The sequence below is a fragment of the Alternaria metachromatica genome (assembly GCF_023757995.1).
Source record: "Alternaria metachromatica strain BMP 0045 chromosome Unknown scaffold_1, whole genome shotgun sequence".
NCBI lineage: Eukaryota > Fungi > Ascomycota > Dothideomycetes > Pleosporales > Pleosporaceae > Alternaria > Alternaria metachromatica.
Window position 1 is genome coordinate 2429178 of NW_026055492.1, and position 21767 is coordinate 2450944.

The 21767-nt window shown below is 52.2% G+C and overlaps 7 protein-coding genes and 1 non-coding gene across 8 annotated transcripts; 7 read left to right on the forward strand and 1 right to left on the reverse strand.

The window, feature by feature from the left end:
* Window positions 1–86: 86 nt before the first annotated feature.
* J4E83_000781 (uncharacterized protein) lies at window positions 87–1148 on the forward strand (the record flags this gene model as incomplete). Its single annotated transcript, XM_049327742.1, has 1 exon — window positions 87–1148. One exon carries the CDS (start codon window positions 87–89, stop codon window positions 1146–1148), a length of 1062 nt encoding a protein of 353 aa, XP_049193887.1.
* Window positions 1149–2015: 867 nt separating this feature from the next.
* On the forward strand, window positions 2016–3133 carry J4E83_000782 (uncharacterized protein; the record flags this gene model as incomplete). The annotated part of the gene is made up of 3 exons (XM_049327743.1): window positions 2016–2087; window positions 2138–2917; window positions 2972–3133. 3 exons carry the CDS (start codon window positions 2016–2018, stop codon window positions 3131–3133), a joined length of 1014 nt encoding a protein of 337 aa, XP_049193888.1.
* A 504-nt stretch (window positions 3134–3637) lies between these two features.
* On the forward strand, window positions 3638–4369 carry J4E83_000783 (uncharacterized protein; the record flags this gene model as incomplete). Its single annotated transcript, XM_049327744.1, has 1 exon — window positions 3638–4369. One exon carries the CDS (start codon window positions 3638–3640, stop codon window positions 4367–4369), a length of 732 nt encoding a protein of 243 aa, XP_049193889.1.
* Window positions 4370–5153: 784 nt separating this feature from the next.
* Window positions 5154–6968, forward strand: J4E83_000784 (uncharacterized protein; the record flags this gene model as incomplete). The annotated part of the gene is made up of 1 exon (XM_049327745.1): window positions 5154–6968. The coding sequence occupies one exon, from the start codon at window positions 5154–5156 to the stop codon at window positions 6966–6968; it is 1815 nt and encodes a 604-aa protein (XP_049193890.1).
* Window positions 6969–10448: 3480 nt separating this feature from the next.
* J4E83_000785 lies at window positions 10449–10557 on the reverse strand. Its single transcript has one exon. It is a non-coding gene; the product is annotated as a tRNA-Lys (tRNA).
* A 1494-nt stretch (window positions 10558–12051) lies between these two features.
* J4E83_000786 (uncharacterized protein) lies at window positions 12052–16162 on the forward strand (the record flags this gene model as incomplete). The annotated part of the gene is made up of 2 exons (XM_049327746.1): window positions 12052–15935; window positions 15991–16162. The coding sequence occupies 2 exons, from the start codon at window positions 12052–12054 to the stop codon at window positions 16160–16162; spliced, it is 4056 nt and encodes a 1351-aa protein (XP_049193891.1).
* A 1159-nt stretch (window positions 16163–17321) lies between these two features.
* Window positions 17322–18604, forward strand: XYL1_1 (NAD(P)H-dependent D-xylose reductase (XR); the record flags this gene model as incomplete). Its single annotated transcript, XM_049327747.1, has 3 exons — window positions 17322–17472; window positions 17728–18518; window positions 18575–18604. 3 exons carry the CDS (start codon window positions 17322–17324, stop codon window positions 18602–18604), a joined length of 972 nt encoding a protein of 323 aa, XP_049193892.1.
* A 1872-nt stretch (window positions 18605–20476) lies between these two features.
* On the forward strand, window positions 20477–21289 carry J4E83_000788 (uncharacterized protein; the record flags this gene model as incomplete). The annotated part of the gene is made up of 3 exons (XM_049327748.1): window positions 20477–20508; window positions 20569–20768; window positions 20901–21289. 3 exons carry the CDS (start codon window positions 20477–20479, stop codon window positions 21287–21289), a joined length of 621 nt encoding a protein of 206 aa, XP_049193893.1.
* Between the last annotated feature and the right edge of the window lie 478 nt (window positions 21290–21767).

Consider the following 21767-nt stretch of genomic DNA (forward strand, 5'->3'; position numbering starts at 1 on the left):
TCTTCTACCATTTCTGCTCCATCACCATCGTCGATTTCGTCCGTCTCGCCACTCCGAAAGACTTCTGGTCCCGAAGAGTGCTTCCAATGAGCCATAACGAGCCTGCGGTACGACATGCAGTGGTTGCGCTCGGTGCAGCCCATCAGCTCTACCTCCAAAAGCTTTCAGCGCCTCTTCTGGATGATACAAACGAGTCGATGGCCCGTCTGGAAGTCATCGCCACACAGCATTATAACAAAGCCATTGGAGACTTAGTGAGCATCAAGGATTCTCAGACGTCAACAACCGTTAATGCTGAGGTCACGATTCTGACCTGCTGTTTACTCTTTGTGTGCTTGGAGAACTTGCTCGGTCGCTTTGACGAGGGCATTCGTCACATGCGGGCCGGCGCACGTCTGTTGGAAACATGCAACCTGTCGGCCGCTTCAAACGACTCAAAACAGCTGATGCAGGAGATCGGGACCGTGTTACTTCGCTTCGGTGTGGACGCAGCCATGCTCGTCGACGACGAAGACGTCATCTCCGACATGACACCATACGCCACGCCATTGATCGAAATTGACGAAGAGCGTACACCATTTTCAAGCGTCCCAGAATGCAAAGAGGCCTTATGGGACCTAGAAATCAGGCTGTTCAATACCGATCCTGGTTGTGATGGAGATGAAGAGACTACGATAGATCGTGGTCTAGATAACGAAACGATAGAGCTCACCGCATCTTTCGAGCGTTGGAAGAAGAAGTTCGACCTCCTCGTCTCAGCTTTGGCCGACTCACGGAGTTTACCGAAGGAAGTTCAGCGCGAACTACTTGTCCTCATGCTTCGCAGATGCGCACTGGAAATAATCCTACTTCCAGAGACTGAAGACAACGACGAAGAGTTATCGAGGCTCAACTATGAGCTCCTGGACATGGCGGGGCATTTGTATAGTATGGAGGCATCGTGGTTGGGACGGCCAATGTTCACGCTGGATAGCGACACGATTCCTTCGCTGTTTTTTACAGCGACATTCTGCGAGGACCCTATCTTGGTTCAGCGCATCATCACTCTTTTACGCCAATCTCGGCGGCGAGAAGGCCCTTGGGATAGCTGGGAAGCTGCGAATAAGCTTGAGCTAGGGCCAAAGATACTGTGTAGTGTTAGCAATTAGCTGGCTTCAATTCAACATACTGCTCCAACTAAGCTTGAGAAAAGCCATGAAAGATGACTGGTCAAAGCCGTAGTTCAGCGTCGAATATGGTCTTGCGCAATCAGTTGCGAAAGAAAAGATGTAGTGGTGGATCCGAGGTGCTCTTCTTCTGCTTCAGCCTTGTGGTGGATTTGCCACAAAGACTGGATAAAGTTCCTTGGAGAGTGTATACGCATCATATAGACGGTATGCGAAGGATGGTGCATTGACAAGTCTGGTTGGAGGGTATAGCGAAGGAAGAGGAGAAACGCGCGATGATGCGGGTAGCTGTGCGGGGCTGCCAGCCATCAGGCTCACAACGCGCCTGCCATCTCCGCCTCCTCACACAAAGTCTTCTCTCAGTATTAACATCACCACTACGTCCTCAACTATTTCGGCGAATATAAATGCATATCGCATTGATCCTGTTCAGAGCAGCAGCTATCTTGATGTTGGTGTAATATGTGAGAAAGACCTTGTGGCACTTTATGTCAGTGCCACTAGGATCCGTATCGACCGCGGAGCGCGTCTCAACCCTCCAGGGCTGATGTCTCTTACCAACACTTCTTCGCCCTCCATGTCCACGCAGCCACATGTGAAGAGCGGTCATTGATCACTCTTGGCTCGACCGACTGATTTCATATTTGAGTCTACTGACGCGACATGCACACGCCGTAGCTACTGGCTGAGAGGTGCAGCCTACCCCATTTCATTATGACGACACGATGCGCGACGCGTTCTGGGGCAACGTGATATATCCTTAGGTCTCGCCTGGATTGGAACAACCGTCTACCATACAAATAAGAAGAACAAGTAAGGTATTGAGCAACCAGCTGAACCTGAAGCATCATGGACACCATCAAGAAAGCCATCGGCAGCGCCTTCGATCCCAACACAGACATCCCCGACCTCAGCGGAAAGGTAAGCTTATCCCTCCCTCTACATGTGCAGGTTTCTAATGCATCTTTCAGATCTATGTCGTAACAGGCGGCTCCGCTGGAATCGGATACGGCATCGTCGCGCACCTCCTCCAGCACAACCCCGCGAAAATCTACCTCCTTTCGAACAAAGAGCAACACGCCGACGAAGCTCAAGAAGCGCTCAAGGAATGGGGTGACATAAGCAAAGTGGAATGGCGCAAGTGCAATCTCGAAGACTTCAAACAAGTCGACGAAGTAGCCAAGTCGCTGGCAAAAGAGCTGGACAGGCTTGATGCTTTGGTCTGCAATGCGGGTTTGGGCGTTGGCGTATACAACGAGACTCGGGATGGTCTGGATAGCCACATGCAGGTCAACATCTTCTCGCAGGCCCACCTCACGCTCATGCTATTGCCTATACTGCAGAAGACACCCGACTCGCGCATTGTACACCAATCTTCCGACCTACACAGGGGAGCCGACTCGAGCATGAAGTTTGAGTCCATCCAAGAGATCAACCAAGACATCGGTGCAATGAAGCTCTATAACCGCACCAAGCTAGCGCAGATCCTCTTTCTTCGCGAGCTGTACCTCCGTATCAAGGCTGGAGAGTTCGGTCAAGTCACAGAGAGCACGGGCTTACCGTGGATCAACGCGACGCACCCTGGTGGCGTGATAACGGATCAGCAAGATCAAGCAATCGAGGCCTATGGCACTGCTGGAAAGATTGGGGTCAAAGCCGTGCGACCGTTCATGAAAGACCCAGTAGCGGAGGGGTGTCGCCCAGCCTTGTTTGCCGCAGCGTCGCCCGATGTTCCGAAGGAGCAGATTCAAGTAAGTCGACTCTGGAAGTCCTCTTCATCAGAAACTCAAGCTAATTGCCAACAGAACTCCTACATCGTTCCTGATAAGAAGGTCCAAGAAGCGTCCAAGCAGGCCAGGGATGAGAAGTTGCAGAGAAACTTGTGGAGGCTAACCAAGGAAGTCCTGGAGTCGAAGATTGATAGCTTGCCATACGAGATGAAAACTGAAGTTGTCAACACTGCGTAGACCGAGGGTAAATAGCGGTCCGATTCTGGATGGATAATGTCCGATTATGACTCAGGTGCTTGTTAGATACGCTCCACAGTTTATCACACTTGCGTCTAATGAACGATGCCGCATACTCAAGTTCCATGGAAGGGAGACGAACTAAACGCGACTCACGCGCCAGCTATGTGTATGACGCGTTACATAACCCGAAATTCAACCCCAAAGCAAGGTCATATCCCACTACAAAGCGTATGCAGCGTCTAGATCAAGACCTATAAGCTGCTATCACAGTCTTGATCGTCGCAACCCCAGCATGTAATTTGAAGGGCGTGTTGTGGTGCCCCGCTAACGTCATAGTACCAAGTGGGGTTCCAAGAGGCTCTGGGCAACTTCAACTGTACAGTCATGATGCGGTATATAATCGCCAACATCGCTTTCAAAACCATCATTACAATATCAGTTGTCTCAAGTGTCTCAAACCCAAACACAATTTTATCTTTCCACAACACACCAAACACCATCATGTCCAAGCTTACCGACTTCAAGCTCCTCTCTTTCGATGTGTATGGCACCCTGATAGACTGGGAGGCGGGCGCTTTGACCGCCCTCCAGCCCCATCTTAAGAAGTCTGGTCAAGAGAACATGGATCGCAAGCACATTATGCAAGTCATGCACAAGATCGAGGCCAGAGTTGAGAGCGAACACGGCCATCTCAAGTACTCAGAGGTACTCGCCATGGTGCTTCCTGAGTTGTGTGAGAAACTTGGTCTGGAGAAGCCCAGTGAACAAGAGAACAAAGCATTTGGAGCGAGTATCGGACACTGGCCTGGATTCGCTGATATACCATCTGCTTTGGAGAGGTTGTCCAAGTACTTCAAGCTTGTCGTTCTTTCCAACGTCGACCATGATTCATTCAAGATCGGAAATGCGAACGGGCTCAAGGGATACAAGTTCGACGCCGTCTACACCGCCCAAGACATCGGATCTTACAAGCCCGACCTAAGGAATTTCGAATACATGCTGGCCAAAGTGAAGGAGCAATTCGGAGTCGAGAAGCACGAGGTGCTGCAAACGGCGCAATCTCAATATCACGACCACCACCCAGCAAAGGACATGGGAATCAAGAGTTCATGGATTTACAGGCCGGGTGCGGTCATGGGAAACCGCGATGATCCTGTATATAACTGGAAGTTCGACACGTTGGCCGACATGGCGGATGCCGTGGAAAAGGAGGCCGCAGAGCAGGGAAAGTAGGCAGAGATGGGAGATTGTGTGGTTGTGTGCATTGACACTGGAGGTGGGGGACGCTAGAAGTACTCCAACTTTTGTTCTGGATTCAACAAGGAAGATATCAATGCAAAGCGCAGCCTTGGCGCCAGTTACTTTTCGGACCCAGAACATTTGCCGCGCGAGGCCGCCAACACTGTGATTAGTCTGCGTTAGCTTGCGGGGTGCAGATGCTTTCTCCTCCTCCGGACGCCACAATCTATTGCTTCGCTGTGAACTCAAAAAGCTTTTTCCCAATAGAAATGAGCTGATCATCCCAAAAGCAGACTGGGAGGATAGGGTCTATGTGCGATCTTCCTGCGCGATGCAGTTCTGTTCTGCAGCTCTGTTCTGCAGCCGTGCCGTACTAATACAGGCACGTAATCATCATGGATGCCCAGCTGCGTCCGGTGAGCGGGCGACGAGAGAAAATTGCCTCCACGGACCTTTACTCAAGCGCCTTGGAGAGGGAAAGTAATCTTTATGGGGGTAAGCTTCGGAGGCAAGTGAAGATGCAAGTTCACAACATGGCTCCGGACACCCTTGCACAACCGATATCTTGACTCGGTAGTGCCCTATCGTGGCTCGGCAACGTCATTATTCGCCAGCCACGTGCCGTTCTCACCCTTCAACACCAACGTTGTACCCATCACGACCGCAAGCTAGCGCCAACGCGAATAAGCGCATGCGAGATTATCCGTAGCAATAGTCACATCGCCTGCATCCCCGCAGTCTCTCCGCTATCCGTTGCCGATAGCGCCAGTCGGCACCCATGGCGGACCGACTCCCTGCACCGCCATCGGCAGAAGTACGGGAGCAGGAAAATACTATGAAAGCAACCCATTTCTCCCCACGATGGTGGAAGCGAAGGCTAGCCATCATCATGATTTTCTCCGGTAGCACTGCTTTGCTATTCTGGTACTTTGGCGCTTTCAGCCAGGCCAGGCCATACCAGCCTGGTACACCCCAACGCCCGGATCCTCCGAGTTATGAGACACCAGACGGTTCTCTTCTCGTCACCCTGCCGGAGTATGGATCTTTCCAGGGCACACAGCTTCTTATGAACCTGAAGAAGACGGAGACTTTGAGTCGGCCAGTGGATGCGTGGATGAATGTTGAGTACTCTACGCAGCCTGTTGGTCACGGAAGGTTTATGCCAGTAACATGGCCCGAACCATTCGATGGTACAAAGGATGCGACATCAATTGGACCGGCTTGCTTCCAGAACATGTACGGCTCCCTCGGGCAGTCGGAAGCTTGCCTTACCATCAACGTATACCGACCCTCGGGTATCCCTATGAACCAGAAGCTCCCGTCCATGGTCTTTTTGCACGGTGGCTCGTTCGTCTCGGGTTCTCACCGCAGCTTCGACGGTCCGCTATTCGTTGAGCAAAGCCCCGAGCCTGTTATGGTTGTCACCGTTCAGTACCGACTGGGTGCGCTCGGCAGCTTGCCAGCCAAGTTCATGCAAGATGAGGGTCTTCTCAACCTCGGTATCCGCGATCAGAAGATGTCATTGGAGTTCTTGCAAAAGTACATCGGCGACTTTGGAGGCGACAAAGACCAAATCACGCTCGCCGGTCAAAGTGCTGGCGGCCACTCGGTCGGTATCCACCTTTTCCACAACTACGCAGAGGATGCCGGAAAGCCTTTGTTCAGCAAGGCCATCTTGTCTTCAGGTTCACCAACCGCTCGCGCCTTCCCAGGTGTCGACTACCCTCTCTACCAAAAGCAAGTCGCAGACATCATGGACTACCTAAACTGCCCAGAGTCGCCCAGCTCAGCCGCTCTTGACTGTCTCCGCGCCGCAGAGGCCGATGACATCCAGTTCATGTCTTCCTCGCTATATAACGCTCACAACTACAACATCACATGGCCATGGCAACCCGTCTCTCCCGGTCCCCTCCTTGAGAAGCGCGGTTCAACTTCCGGCGAAGACGGCACTTTCTTCAACATCCCGATGCTCATCTCATCCGTGACCGACGAAGGCACAGGCTTCGCGCCCCAAGACCTCCGTACCAACGCCGAGTTCCTCAACTTCTGGAAGACCCTCACACCCGGCCTCACACCGGAAGATCTCGCCGATCTCGAGACCTTGTACCCAGATGTCAAGCCCCAGCAGGGCACACTAGGTTACGTCTCAGACCAATTTGCCCGCGTATCCGCAGCTTACGGCGACTACTCCTACATCTGCCCAGTTCAAGACACCGCCTCCGTCATGGCCTCTACCTCCGCTCCCGTGTACAAAGCGCGCTTCAACACACCAAATTGGGCGCCGACATACCTGGGTGTACCGCACGCAAGTGACTCCTCGTATTTCAACGGACAGGCAAACACACAGTACCCTGAGATTGCAGACATGTACAGTGCCTACTGGGCCAGCTTCGTTGTCAGTGGAGACCCAAACACATACGCCTTGGGATACAGTCCCAAGTGGGAGCAGTATGAGGGTACCGGCGGTAGGCAGCTGGTGATCAACCCTCCAACAGAGGGTGGCTCGATGATGGAGGATGAGGGTACTGCTATTAGGATGGAGCAATGTGCTTGGTGGAGAGACCCGGAGAGGGCTAAGAGGCTTAACAAGTAGGGCTTGTTTTGTTTTCATCGTTGATGATGTGTATATATGATGATAATAAACGTTTGATCTGCAAATCATCATTGATACATGCTTGATGACTATGCGTTTTTATGATGGTGATGATTGAGGAAAGGTTTTGCGCACCTAAAAATTATATAATCCCAGACTGTATCTACAAAGAAGCATCTCCTCTACAGGCAATTGTACTACTCGGATAGATAACAGTACCAGATCCATGCTAAAACGACTGGCCATGTCGTACAAGGAAGTCGCGTGGGAGGGGCTGATAGTGCAGGCATCTACGACCCCGCACATGTTTTCCCGGGTCTTACGCACTTCTCTTATCCTTTTGCTGTGCCGCATTCCTACATCTACCGCCACGTCACCATCCACCTGTCACACATTAGCTATGTCGTGCACTTGCTTTCCTGGCGATGTTGTGCCCATGATTGTTGAGCTCGCATCGATTTCACGGCGAGCCTGGAGCACAACGAAAAGACCCTCGAACGCCCTACATCGATACCCCCTTTGAGGACTCAATCCGCGCTCGCGACGACCGTTTCCGGGATGATTTGCGATGTTTGCAAGCGATGTTTGGAGGGGATGCACGACCCCACTCTTACACCGCGCCTTCGAGCCACAGAACGAGGGGAACACAGATCTGGTCGCACGCTGTTAGACATCGAAAAACACGTGTTTGGGCATCACCGTACACGTGAATCTCTGGTACAATCAATGGAACAGCATTGCCTCATCTGCGTTAAGTTCAAAATCTATGAGCATAAACTTACACCTACCGACGATGACTTCCTCACGAGTTTCAGTGTATCTGCCTCTAAAGAACAGATATTCATAAATCTTATGTGGAGGGGATTGCAATCTGGATTGTCACTCCTGCTGCCCCTCGAAGGCATGCAGGAGCAAGCAGATTTGATCCTTGAGCTGAACGACAACACAGATGGCCAGCGCTCTCGGAAGCTGATCGACGAATGGGACAAAAATTGCCTCGCCAAACATTCACGATGCGCACAGACTGGTGACTCTGCCTTTCTGCCTACGAGAATACTTGAGTTCGAAGATGGCAGTAACCCTACCGGATGTAGGCTGGTCTTGCGAGAAGAGATACACTCCAACTCAAAATACACTGCATTGTCTTATCGTTGGGGCACTGCAGGGAAACCAGGAAAACTTTGTCTTTTGCAGTCCACATTCGATACTATGCGCAATGGACTGCCTCTCGGGTCCCTTCCAAAGACGTATGTCGATGCCATCTACGTCACCGCACGACTAGGCATTCGATACATTTGGATTGATGCGCTCTGTATAATACAAGATTCTCCAAAGGATTGGCGTCTTGAAGCTGCTGCGATGCAAGCTGTTTACCGCAACTCATACCTTACTATCTCGGCCGTCGCGGGGGATCACGATGACTCAGGTCTATTCTATTCACGAGACCCCGCTAAAGTCCAGCCCACCCTCGTCAATATCGCATACGCATCATGCGATAAGCCTGAGCCTTTTTTTCATACAAGTGAGGATGGAGCGGCCATAGCGTCTTTCGGACTTGGTAACATCACGACGAAGCGTGGCTGGTGTCTTCAAGAACGTCTTTTGCCATCTCGTGTATTGCACTTCGGGTCGCAGCAAGTCTTCTGGGAGTGTCAAGAACAACACGCGTCTGAGACAATGCCATGGTCTATGTATTACGGTCACCGGGATCGTGGTGTTCCTAGAAAAAGACTGTGGAAATTTCTAATCGGCGAGGAAACCTCTTCTGACCCGGAAAATCCTTATAAGAACCTATTCCTCGAGTGGTATGCTACGCTATCCATCTATAATAACTGCCAACTCACTCATGCATCCGACAAGCTCGTGGCTATATCTGGCTTGGCCGACGATATGAGGTCAGCGTTGAACATTCGCCGACCTCATACACATCATAGATATGTCGCTGGCTTGTGGGCGGAAGACCTTCGCTTTGGCCTGTGCTGGTTGTTGAAAGGGTTGGGTAGAAGACCAGAAGTTTACCGAGCTCCCTCTTGGTCTCCAATGTCACTCGATGGATCGATACACTGGGATGGATCGCCAGAAGGAGGTGAATTCACATGGCACGTCGCCGATGCAGATTGTACGGCGGTAACGCTTTGTATCAATGATTTGGATACGGGCGAAGTCACTGGCGGACAGCTCAAGTTAAGAGGCCCTTGGATGGCCATACAAACCAATACAGCAAGATATGGAGATGACGAGCCCAACGTTCGCCGCCTAGCGTACTTCCAACACTACGACCCGGACTCAGTGCCCGACAGATCCCAAGGTATTGAGGTGAGTCTTCTGGTATTCTACGACGCCATGGACGATATCATGGAGCAAGCATTCTGCATGCCTATGTACACAACGTCGGTCCAGGGGACTAATAATTACTTTCGTGGCATCGTCCTAGTACCAGTAAAAGATAGACCCTCAACATACCGCCGCATCGGTTTTATGATGGGTGTCTTTCATATTGAAGAGGTAATGCGAACCTTGATCTCGGAATTAGAGATACGAAGCGTCACAGTTATATAGAGTCTTTGATTTGCACTGTACGGTATCTAGACAGCAAACGTTTGCAGCATACATGGACTTTTTATTAGTTGTACAAATGACCAAGAGACACCGTGATTATATACTCCACTCATCGCAAGAACATAGAAAGGCGCAGAAGTCAGCGAACACCTCCCGGCTCTGTTCAGTCTTGCGTCTCAATGCAGCCAATACCTACAGGATAGGACTTGATTTTGCGCACAGCGTGTAGAAAGGCCATGTCTTCGCACAACAGTTTCTTTGCGCTCTTCCAAAAATGCCAGAGCTACCTAGGTACTTTAGGCGGGTGGCCTACCACAAGATCGGGTAAAGGCCGCGACAATTGAAGATGGGTTGCGCGAGAAAGTCCGGGCAGGGCAACGAATGAGCGTGCCATCCACGTTCACATCAGCAATATATGCCATGTTGCGAAATCGGCTGGCGATGAATGTGCTTCCCTTCCCGCTTTCTATACTTGAAGCTCGCTGGCGAAGGGATGTTAGATGTCGTCTGAACTCGCCTTTCTTGTTAAACGTCTTTAGGGCAAGTCGATGCCTTTGCCTTCTTGGAAGGAGTACATACATGGCGAGAGTATGTTCGTGAGCAAAGATTTCAGCAGCCACCTATGTCTGTATCTTGGACTATGCTTGGGTGTTCAAAAGCTGCTTCGCGCAGCGGGAGCGCGACGGGCGAGTAACGGACTGTACATCTTAGCCCAGGACAGACTAGATAAAAATACAAAGAGATGTGACGACATGTTGAAGCAGAGCTGCGACTGTTCTAGTACGTTGATACAGCTTCGTAGGGTGTGGTGGTGGGGTAAAAAGGCTGACGTGGTGGAAATGCCATCCACCAAACATCCTCAACATCAAAAAAAGAGCAGAAGCGACCAAATGGATCGAAACAAAAAGACTAGAACGTACAAGCCCGACGTGGGGGTCGAACCCACAACCTTGAGATGTACTGAGTAATCGTGTCTGTTAGACCGTGAAAGACTAAGAGTCTCACGCTCTACCGATTGAGCTAGCCGGGCTAGTGATGTTGTTCGATGGAAAGCAGCTTTCAAACAATCTTTGTATACCAAACAACGGTTTCTTCAGCTCAAGAGCATGGTTGTAGGACTTTTCAGGATGAAGTTTGCCATGACTGGAAGTATGGTGGGCGGGGCGGGGAGGATGCCCGCGGGACGCTTGGAAAATTTCATTAGTGGAACACCAACCATCTGCATGCTCGGTAAAGCACCACCGTAAGCTGCTGGCTATTGGCCATGGCCGTATTGATTACTTTACCTCAAAGACGTTTGCAAGTTATCTACTTTCCGGACTTATGGTTTCTTGCGACAGTGAGATAACTCAACGGGAACTCCTTACTAAGTCGTCTTCAAACCGCGGTCACTGTACGCGGGTACCATAATCAATAAATTACACTGCCTTTGGGCGGATATGCAACGATTAACAGGCCACGAGTACATGGTGCTATTTTGGGCGCATCGGCTGTGCCTTGGGAACGAGTTTACGAGCCACAGCCTCACTCTACCAACGATCCGTATGGTCCTAACCGTCAAAGCTAACGTCAACTCTTCAGAAGAAGCATGTTAATGCACTTGCAAAATGTATAGTCTCGACTGTGTGACAGATGCACAGTTTGATGAGCTCGGCATTTTGATATATGAGCAAAATTCTAGACGCGTTCTGTCGGTTAGATCTGATCATCTTCGATGAGTTCAACATACCGCAGCACGAACCGGGCTGAGAGAAATTGTAGTGTGCCCGCCTTACAAGCCGTCGGTACTTGGCGCAGTCCGACCAGCCAAATGGTATTTTGGTCCTAGCAGGAGGTCCACAGTGTTGCGCATCGTATGGTAGACATATTGATGGATGGACTTGTGTATTCTAGAACGAAGTCTTGGGAAAAGGAATAAAGAACGTTGTTGAGAGTATCAGCATGCAGACTTGGCGCAACGTCAGGGTCTCCACCGAATCTCTCCCCACAACGTGGCGCCGCGTAATGTCGCTGCAAGTAGGGTAGTTTGCAGCATTCGCGCGTGCGTGCAGCGTGGTGCAATTTGAGACATACGGCTAAGGGAATCCGATATCATTCGTCGATATATCGAGACCCCAGGGGCGCGGTTGCAGCAGGTTGTCCAGGATCGGGGTAGGCACTGCCTCAGCACTTGGGTCCGTGCCTCCATCTTTCGACGACAGGCAAGCAGCGAAACCTTGCAAACAAATCCGCGACCATTGCCAGCGCCGGTGAAAGGTTGACGTTCGCTTTTCCACGATATACACGCGATCACGACACATTGCGCGCAACCCGTACACACTCAACTCCGAAACGCCGGCCAAGCTGTGTGACCTACTATTACCAGGGCGGCTTACGAGGAAGCTCCGCAAGACCTCCGTACTCCGTATTCCTCCGCGACGCGCCCACACACTGCAGCGCAGACGACACACTGGCGACCCGTACATGAAGTGGTAGAGAAGCCGCGCTCTTCGGAGACAGACGCCCAGCACAACATTCGGCCGCTATGGCCAGCCGGCCGCCGGGGGGACCGTCTCACAGCGAGAACCTGATCGACTTCGACGACCACCAACCCACATATTACTCGGGCGCACCACCGCCCGCAAACGACCAGGACCTCCTCCACCGGTACGACATAGACAGCTCCGACGCGGCGCCCCAGGGCCGGCCCTCGGTGTCCTACGATGACTTTGTTGGGGGTGGGAGGGCGACGGCAGGCCTGCCGGGCGGGCCTGGCGCACCAACGGGTACCTCGCCCTATCTGGGGGGAGCAAACAACAACAGAGCCTACTCGCAAACGTCGGACCTGAACAACTACCAGCGGTACTCGGACGCGGACATACCACACGACGACGATGCCTCAACACAGGGCTACTATGCTGCAGGAGGGGCGTATGATCAGGCTTCACCAGGTATACAGCGCGGGGCATCCAAGAAGGCGCACAACAGGAATAGTATCCTGAGCCTCGGAGGTGGTCTGACGGGGAGAGTCAAGAACATGTTCGGGCAGGGGAACGAGTACTCTGAGATGGACCTTCCATTGACTGAGAACGCAGCACACCAACGGCAGCCCAGCGCGACCGCGAGCGCACGCGACGATGGCCAGTCGGCGAAGACAAAGAAGGGGCTGGGGACGTTCAAGTTCGGCTTCGGTCGGGGTGCGCCAGACCCTTCGACACTGGGGCCCCGAATCATCCACCTGAACAACCCGCCTGCGAACGCCGCGAACAAATACGTCGACAACCACATCTCGACCTCCAAATACAACGTCGTCACCTTCCTCCCGAAATTCCTCTACGAACAGTTCTCCAAATACGCCAACCTCTTCTTCTTGTTCACTGCCATCCTACAACAGATCCCCGGTATCTCACCCACGTCGCGATTCACTACAATCGTTCCGCTCGGCATAGTCCTATTGGTCTCGGCGGTCAAGGAATACATTGAGGACTACAGGCGAAAACAGTCCGATTCGGACCTCAACAACTCGAAAGCGCAAGTTCTCAAAGGCTCCTCATTCGTGGACACAAAATGGGTCAACGTGGCAGTAGGCGACATTGTGCGCGTCGAATCTGAATCACCTTTCCCAACTGATCTGGTCCTCCTCGCTTCTTCCGAGCCGGAGGGTCTGTGCTACATCGAAACGGCCAACTTGGACGGAGAGACGAACCTCAAGATCAAGCAAGCTATTCCGGAGACAGCTGACTATGTCAGTCCTGCTGAGCTAGCGCGACTGGGAGGCCGCATCCGATCGGAACAGCCGAACAGTAGTCTATACACGTATGAAGCAACCTTGACCATCGCAGCAGGTGGCGGAGAGAAGGAACTACCGCTTCAACCCGATCAGCTGTTGTTACGTGGAGCTACATTACGAAACACCCCTTGGATACACGGCGTTGTTGTCTTCACTGGACACGAAACTAAGCTGATGAGGAATGCGACCGCTACACCTATCAAGACTACTGCAGTGGAGAGGATGGTCAACAAGCAGATTCTCATGCTTGTCGTCATTCTCATAATCCTAAGTATTATCAGCTCAATAGGCGACGTCATCATCCAATCCACGCAAAGAGATAGCCTCGAGTACCTTAGGCTTGAGACTTTCAACGGCGCCAAGCAGTTCTTCCGAGACCTTCTGACATATTGGGTGTTATACTCCAACCTGGTACCCATCTCACTTTTCGTGACAATCGAGATTGTCAAGTACTACACTGGCAGTCTGATCGATTCCGACCTGGACATTTACTACGAACCAACGGATACACCTGCGAAATGTCGAACTTCGTCATTGGTCGAGGAACTGGGTCAGATTGAATACATCTTTTCAGATAAGACGGGTACTCTGACCTGCAATGTGATGGAGTTCAAGCAGTCCACAATTGCTGGTATTCAGTATGCCGATGAGGTTCCAGAGGACAGACGTGCTACGATCGAGGACGGCGTTGAGGTTGGTATTCACGACTTCAAGCAGCTCGAGCAAAATCGCAAGACGCACCACAACAAGTATATCATTGACCAGTTCCTCACTCTACTTTCAACTTGTCACACAGTCATTCCCGAGCGAAAGGGTGAAAAGGCCGCTATCAAATACCAAGCTGCGTCTCCTGATGAGGGTGCTTTGGTTGAAGGTGCGGTGACTCTTGGTTACAAATTCATCGCACGAAAGCCGCGCGCCGTCATTATCGAAGTCGACGGTCGCGAGTTGGAATACGAGCTCTTAGCCGTTTGCGAATTCAACTCTACCAGGAAGAGGATGTCGACTATCTTCCGCACTCCCGAAGGCAAGATTGTCTGTTACACCAAGGGTGCCGACACCGTCATTTTGGAGAGACTTGGCAAGGACAACCCCCATGTGGAAACGACATTGACGCATCTTGAGGAATACGCTTCCGAGGGACTGCGCACATTGTGTCTTGCTATGCGAGAAATACCGGAGAACGAGTTCCAGGAATGGTGGACAATCTTCAACACTGCGCAAACCACAGTCAGCGGAAACCGTGCCGAAGAGTTAGACAAAGCCGCTGAGCTCATTGAGCGTGACATGACTCTACTTGGCGCGACTGCTATCGAAGACAAGCTGCAGGAGGGCGTGCCAGACACTATCGCTACTCTGCAATCGGCCGGTATCAAGGTCTGGGTCCTCACTGGAGATCGTCAAGAAACCGCTATCAACATTGGCATGAGCTGCAAGCTGATTAGTGAAGACATGAGTCTGCTCATCATCAACGAGGAAAACAAGGAAGATACACGAGACAACATTCGCAAAAAGTACCAAGCAGTCACTAGCCAGAGCCAAGGCGGTGCAGAAATGGACGTCCTCGCTCTAGTCATCGACGGCAAGTCGCTCACTTACGCTCTTGAACGCGACCTTGAGAAGGAGTTTTTGGATCTCGCTGTCAGGTGCAAGGCTGTCATCTGTTGCCGTGTCTCCCCTCTCCAGAAGGCTCTTGTTGTCAAGCTTGTCAAACGCCACCTCAAGGCTATCCTCTTAGCCATCGGCGACGGTGCGAACGATGTGTCCATGATCCAAGCTGCTCACGTTGGTGTTGGCATCAGCGGTATGGAGGGATTACAGGCAGCTCGCAGCGCGGATATCGCGATTGGCCAGTTCCGCTACTTGCGTAAGCTTCTTCTTGTTCATGGCGCCTGGAGCTACCAGCGTGTTAGCAAGGTCATCCTGTACTCCTTCTACAAGAACATCGCCATGTTCATGACGCAGTTTTGGTACGCTTTTCAGAACGGTTTCTCCGGCCAGATTATCTACGAATCGTGGACATTGACGATGTACAACGTGTTCTTCACGGCCGCACCGCCTTTCGTCCTGGGTATTTTCGATCAGTTCGTAAGCGCAAGGCTTTTGGACAGGTATCCGCAACTCTATCGACTCAGCCAGTCTGGTGTGTTCTTCAGGATGCACTCTTTCTGGTCATGGGTCGGAAACGGTTTCTACCACTCGCTAATCCTCTACTTCGGCGCTCAAGCATTCATTCTCTGGGACTGGCCGCAATGGGATGGTCGAAACGCAGGTCATTGGGTCTGGGGAACTGCCTCCTACACAGCCAACCTTGCGACTGTTCTTCTCAAAGCCTCTCTCATTACCAACATCTGGACGAAGTACACAGTAATAGCCATCCCAGGCTCCATGCTGCTATGGTTCATCTTGATGCCCATCTACGCCATTGTAGCTCCCAAGGTCAACATCTCCACCGAATATGTTGGTGTTATCGAGCGCTTGTTCCCCGACCCGCGGTTCTGGGCAATGGTCTTGGTGTTGCCGCCACTCTGTCTTATCCGAGACTTTGCGTGGAAGTACGCCAAGAGGATGTACTTCCCGCAGAGCTACCATCACGTCCAGGAAATTCAGAAGTACAACATCCAAGATTATCGGCCACGGTATGTTTACTCCCTGTTTACCCTTGCTAGTAACAGCTGACTGACTCTCTAATAGCATGGAGCAATTCCAAAAAGCAATCCGAAAAGTCCGACAAGTGCAGCGCATGCGCAAACAACGTGGTTATGCGTTCTCTCAAACAGACGAATCGCAAGCTAGGGTGCTGCAAGCCTATGACACCACACAGCAACGAGGTCGGTTCGGAGAGATGGCGAGTTCGCGGAAGTAAGCCGGGATCTGGGGATGATCGCGGGAATGAACTTCACTCATCGGTGTTTGCTTGGCGCATGGGAATGGACGGAATGATATTCTTGTACGACTGCGCTCCCAGTGGGCATGATGTCTTTGATATCGGTACTGCATAGTGTTATTGATGTTAGCGTCAATCAACGAAGCTTTTGCTCGTAGTTTCTAATGACTTATTCTCTATTCAGTATGTATTCTGTCGCTGACGTGCTGTAATGCCGTTTCACGCCCGGCTGTTGCAAATATCTCAGCGTCATGTCGCATGTCCGAAGAGCCTCAAACGTTTCATCGCCCCACCACGGCATGCGAACAGCACAAAAAGAAATCCTACGCCGGCTCATCGCTTATCCAATGCCATGGACGAACGGTAAACCACGACCATGGCGCGTACTAATTATCCGGTGCCTCGAGCTGTCGAGACTAGTAGCTACTTTACCCGTCGACCGCGTGGTGGCAGGCCAAATTGTGGGTAGGGAGGGGCACATGGTACCCCACTATCGTCACTGTGGTGATCGTGATTGCAGCTGCGCTCTTTTGCCAGCGTTACGGCGCTCGCATGCAGTTTCAGGACGCAGAAGTTTCTGATTGAGCATTGTTGAGACGAGCCGCTATTTACCCATGTATTGAGAATTGCCGGACAGGAGGAAGGAAGGAAGAGGTATTGCAGCAGTATTTTGCAGGCGACGCCAAACACCAAGGCCGACCAACACGCTCAGCATCCGCCACAAGCATGCGGCGCAACAAGGATAAATAGGCAGGCGGAACCATAACCCATCAGGGTAAAGGCGCAGACAAGGCCATGGCAGCCCAGTCGTCCGGTTGAAGACGCAGGGTCATATGGTGATGCTAGCCTCTGACACGGCGTATATAGACGGCAGGCTGTTGTACCTGGCGCCAAAATCTGTTATTCCGTCTGCAAAATACACGTATATACTACCCCCAGGGACATGATTGCTGGGCGCCTCAATTGCCGTGCTAGCAGTATTAATACGCTGCGTGCCGCCTGTTCTTCTGCCGTTGCTACTACTTGCAGACCTCTTGCTTCTTCCTCTTTTACTCGTTCGACAAGACCTTGCTTTGGACGTTCACCTCCTACGTTACTACAAAAGAATAGCTTTGCGCATCGCAACTTCTTCGCTACCATGGCTGTCAACACTCCCTACGTTACGCTCAACGATGGCAACAAGATGCCCCAGGTTGGCTTTGGACTGTGGAAGGTCGACAATGCTACCTGCGCCGACACTGTTTACAACGCCATCAAGGCTGGATACAGGTTGTTCGACGGTGCCTGCGGTACGTTCATCCCCTCTCCTCATCCCCAGAGCCGCAGTTGGCGGAGGTCTGGGGAAGCGGTCTCAATTACCACGAAACGCTCCATCGGCCCGTAAACCGCAAAGAGCAGAGATCTATCGGCAATCGCAGACGGGGTTTTCCCTCCGATTTACCGGTGGCTTCTGCATCCTCTGCAAGGTTACATTGCGTCGGAATGCTAGCGCCCTCCCTCGGAACCGCGCCGCGCATGATCACAGCTGACAATCCAATCTACAGACTACGGCAACGAAGTCGAGTGCGGCCAGGGTGTAGCCCGCGCCATCAAGGACGGCCTCGTAAAGCGCGAAGACCTCTTCATCGTCAGCAAGCTGTGGCAAACATTCCACGAGCGCGAGCAAGTGGAGCCCATCTGCAAGAAGCAACTGGCCGACTGGGGCGTCGACTACTTCGACCTGTACATCATCCACTTCCCCGTCGCGCTCAAGTACGTGGACCCCAAGGTGCGCTACCCACCGGGCTGGTTCGTCGACGGCGAGAGCAAGATCGAGCACAGCAATGCCAGCCTACAAAGCACATGGGAAGCCTTTGAGGAGCTCAAGAACAAGGGCCTGGCCAAGAGCATCGGTGTGAGCAACTACTCGGGCGCCCTTCTCCTCGACATGTTCACCTACTGCAAGACCAAGCCCGCCACCCTCCAGATCGAACACCACCCCTACTACGTCCAGCCCTACCTCATCGAGCTCGCCAAGCAGCACGACATCAAGGTCACCGCATACTCCTCTTTCGGCCCCCAGAGCTTCATCGAGTGCGACATGAAGATCGCGGCTGACACACCCCTCCTCTTTGACCACCCCGTCATCAAGAAGATCGCAGATGCGCATGGCAAGACTCCCGCGCAGGTCCTCCTCCGCTGGTCGACACAGCGCGGTCTTAGCGTTATCCCCAAGTCCAACTCGGCGAACCGTCTGCAGCAGAACTTGGATGTTACCAGCTTTGATCTCAAGGACAGCGAGATTGCGGAGATTTCGGGTCTGGACAAGAACTTGAAGTTTAACGCTCCTACCAACGTAAGTTTAGATGCGTATCTTTGTGGTATAGGATGGGTGCTAATGTTGTGTTGCAGTACGGTATCCCTTGCTACGTCTTCGCATAGATGGATGGTGCTTGGAAGGAGTGGTGGATGAACGAGGATGACGATATGAATAAATAGATAAACGGCCCGGCGCGTTGCACTGCACCGATAGCCAGATAGCAACGCCAGATGGCGAAAATGAATATACTGTCAAAACATTTGTCCACAGTCCAAACCACACTGTCGATTATCGTGACGAGGAGGGACGGTGAACGAAAACAGAGTCGCGACCCTTACCCGTGCTCCGAACGAGTGGTCTCAGTCCCTTCCAACACACACGTCAATGCACCGTCACACCCCCTCCTCGCCGGCTTTCAGGCAAAAACCAAAGCACACCTAACCACGCCGTACTATCCGATAACAACCACACCGCGCGCCAGTTTGTTGTCATAGCTGTCACACTCGCTCTAGCCCCATACTGCATCATCGCGCCAAGCACATCATGCACCTAACGCGTCCGCTCCACGGTACAAGCCACGTCTAGAACCCGTTCTGTTGTACCCGCCCTACAGGCGCGTGAAATCGTGATGGCTTTGCTGTGCTGGTTGTGCATGAGATAGGGCATCGTTGGTCTTCGCGATCTTCAATCTGAGCGACCAGGGTGGGAGAGGGGATGGGGGTGATTGGTCACGGAATAAGGAAGCGCGGGCATCCGGGTCTTTCTGTCGAGAATGAGACTCGGGACATGTGTGATGGGCATGCGAGAATGCGCATGCAACAATCCCATCATGAAAACTCCATCAGCCATGAATATGCACTACGTCCTCAGTTGCGGGGCATCGCATACCTAGGCAAAAGACACCTGCCGACAGCCGTACAAGCGCGGCATGTCCAAGAAAGACAAAGATAACGTTTGGACCTGGAGGCACGGAATGACGCGCTTGCGATTCTAGGTCTTCGAGGTTCTTGTTTCCGCTAAGCTCCGGAAGGTGCTCCACTGGAACAACCGCTTGCCGCATGATCCGCATTGGCATTGGCACATACACCACACATGGCAAGGGCTAGAGGACTAGGGCTAGACTTGTTTGTGTGATGCGTGTTGTTGATGGCGCATTTGGACTTCAGAGGTGAATTGTGCGCGTGTATGTGAAGTACAAGGTTGCGTGAAAGCAACTCAGCTTGCGCATCAGTTTCACGAAGTAATTAAAACGCGCGTGCGCATTATAGCGACCCAGACCAGAAAGATCCTCAACCCGTGACATCACTCCGAGTCGTCCGCCGCACATCGCAGGGCACCTCATCGCGCATCTTGCATCCGCGGATCCCGGAGCTAGTCCGAAAAAAAAGCTCCTACCCTATGTACTAGGTCACGACAAAGTTAAATCTTTCACATCGGAACACCGAAACGCAGGACCGATTAACAATCCAGAGGGCTCTTTCTATCGGCCAACTCAGGCAAAACTGACATCAAGCTTCCGAGGGTCGTTGGCTATTTACCTTACTTGAACTACTGCACGCGACACCACCGTTTTCTCCTCTTGACTTTGACTACTCTTCCGGCAACCGGCTTGCGATTATTGCGATTACGATTGTACTACTTACTAGCTACCTGCTAGCTAGTTCCCCGCGAAAAGACTACGAGATATATACTGGAAAGCTTCGTGCCGGATCCTTCGCTTTTGCTTCTGCTCCTTCCTGATCCTGAATTCCGACGCGCCGGTACTGATCTGCTGTTTGATACCCACCCCCGGAGTCTGTCTGACGTATTTGATTTGAATCTGCTTTTTATACGGAGGTTTAACGCGCATCACGCCGGAACGAAAGGAAACGCAACGCAGCGCAGCGCATTGTTACTTGGAGTCTTGAGCCAGGCGCATCCGCATCGACGTCTACATCCACACCGTCATACCTGAACCCCATCCTCATTTCCCTGGCCTGGACCGAACGGGAAACATGGCACTATCGGTCGAGCAAAAGCAGATGAGGTATGTCCGCGAACGCGCGAAGCTTGCGCCATGCAGCGGGTACTGACTTTGCCCCCACAGATTCCTAGCCGTCGTGCTCCCTTCCCTCACACTCTGCACCCACACGCTCCTCGCCCTCTCCTTCCTGCTCCCGGGCTCAGATCCCAACCGCGCCGTTTTCTCCATCACATACAATGCCATCGCCGGCAGCGCAAGCATATTAGGCCTCGTGGGCGCTATACGGGTAAGCAAGCAAGCCACCTTCTTCATCCCCGCGATTCGTGCGACTGCCGGGTCTTGGATGGGCCCGGGTTCGCGCGGAGGAAAGCAACATCCAAGACATGTGCAAGACGATTAGTAAGACAAAGGCGGAAATGTGCTAACGCCCTGTTTCCAGTTGTTACCGCGCCTAGTGTCAGCTTACACCATCGTCCACGCCATCACCCTCTCCTTCGTCACCATCGCGCTCGTAAACCTGATTCTGCCCTTCGACTTCCGGTTACTCAATCCGGTTATTCCGAGCTATGCCGTTGATGGGTCGTTGTTGTGTCGCGATATCGATGCGGGATTTGGCTGGGATGACGAGTGGTTGGAGAAGTGCTCGATGACTTTTATCGTCGTCAAGTTTGCGATTGCGGGGCTGGGGTTGAGTCTGATGGGCGCGCAGTGGTGGGCGCTGTGCAGTGTGAGGACGTGGGGGCAGGAGTTGGGTGGTCAAGATAGGATTGACGACGGGGATGTGGAAAAGGCTGGCCTTGTGCGAAGGGACGATATTATGTTTGATGAAAAGACGGGGTTCTAAATGACTTATGAATTAAAGAGTATAAAAAAACTGGTACCAACAGCGAGACCAGCTCGCGCACGAAGTGTAGCTTTCAAGACTGGGTGGATTGCGATTGCAGCTCAACGCCAAGCCTATTCCTTCATCTTCTGGGCTGACCCCGGCAGTACGGGAAAGTTGATGACTGACACAGTGTCGATCGCATCCTTGTGAGTTTCCCGAACCCAAAGTTGACCAACTCCCTGCTCCCCTGGTCTGGGAGCCTCTCTCCAGAAGACGAACGTTGGAATCCTCGCGAACTTCGTATGATATCGGGTGTACGTCATTGTCTCCCCAGTCAGACAGGTTTGGCAATCGAAATTACAATTGGAATCCCGACCAGTCCCTCCACAGTGCAGGCATATCTTGACCCTACGACTGACCCATTCATTTTTTGCCGGAAGTCCGGTATCAGACCCGGTTTCGATATGCCTCGTGAACCTTGCAACATGGCAGAAGC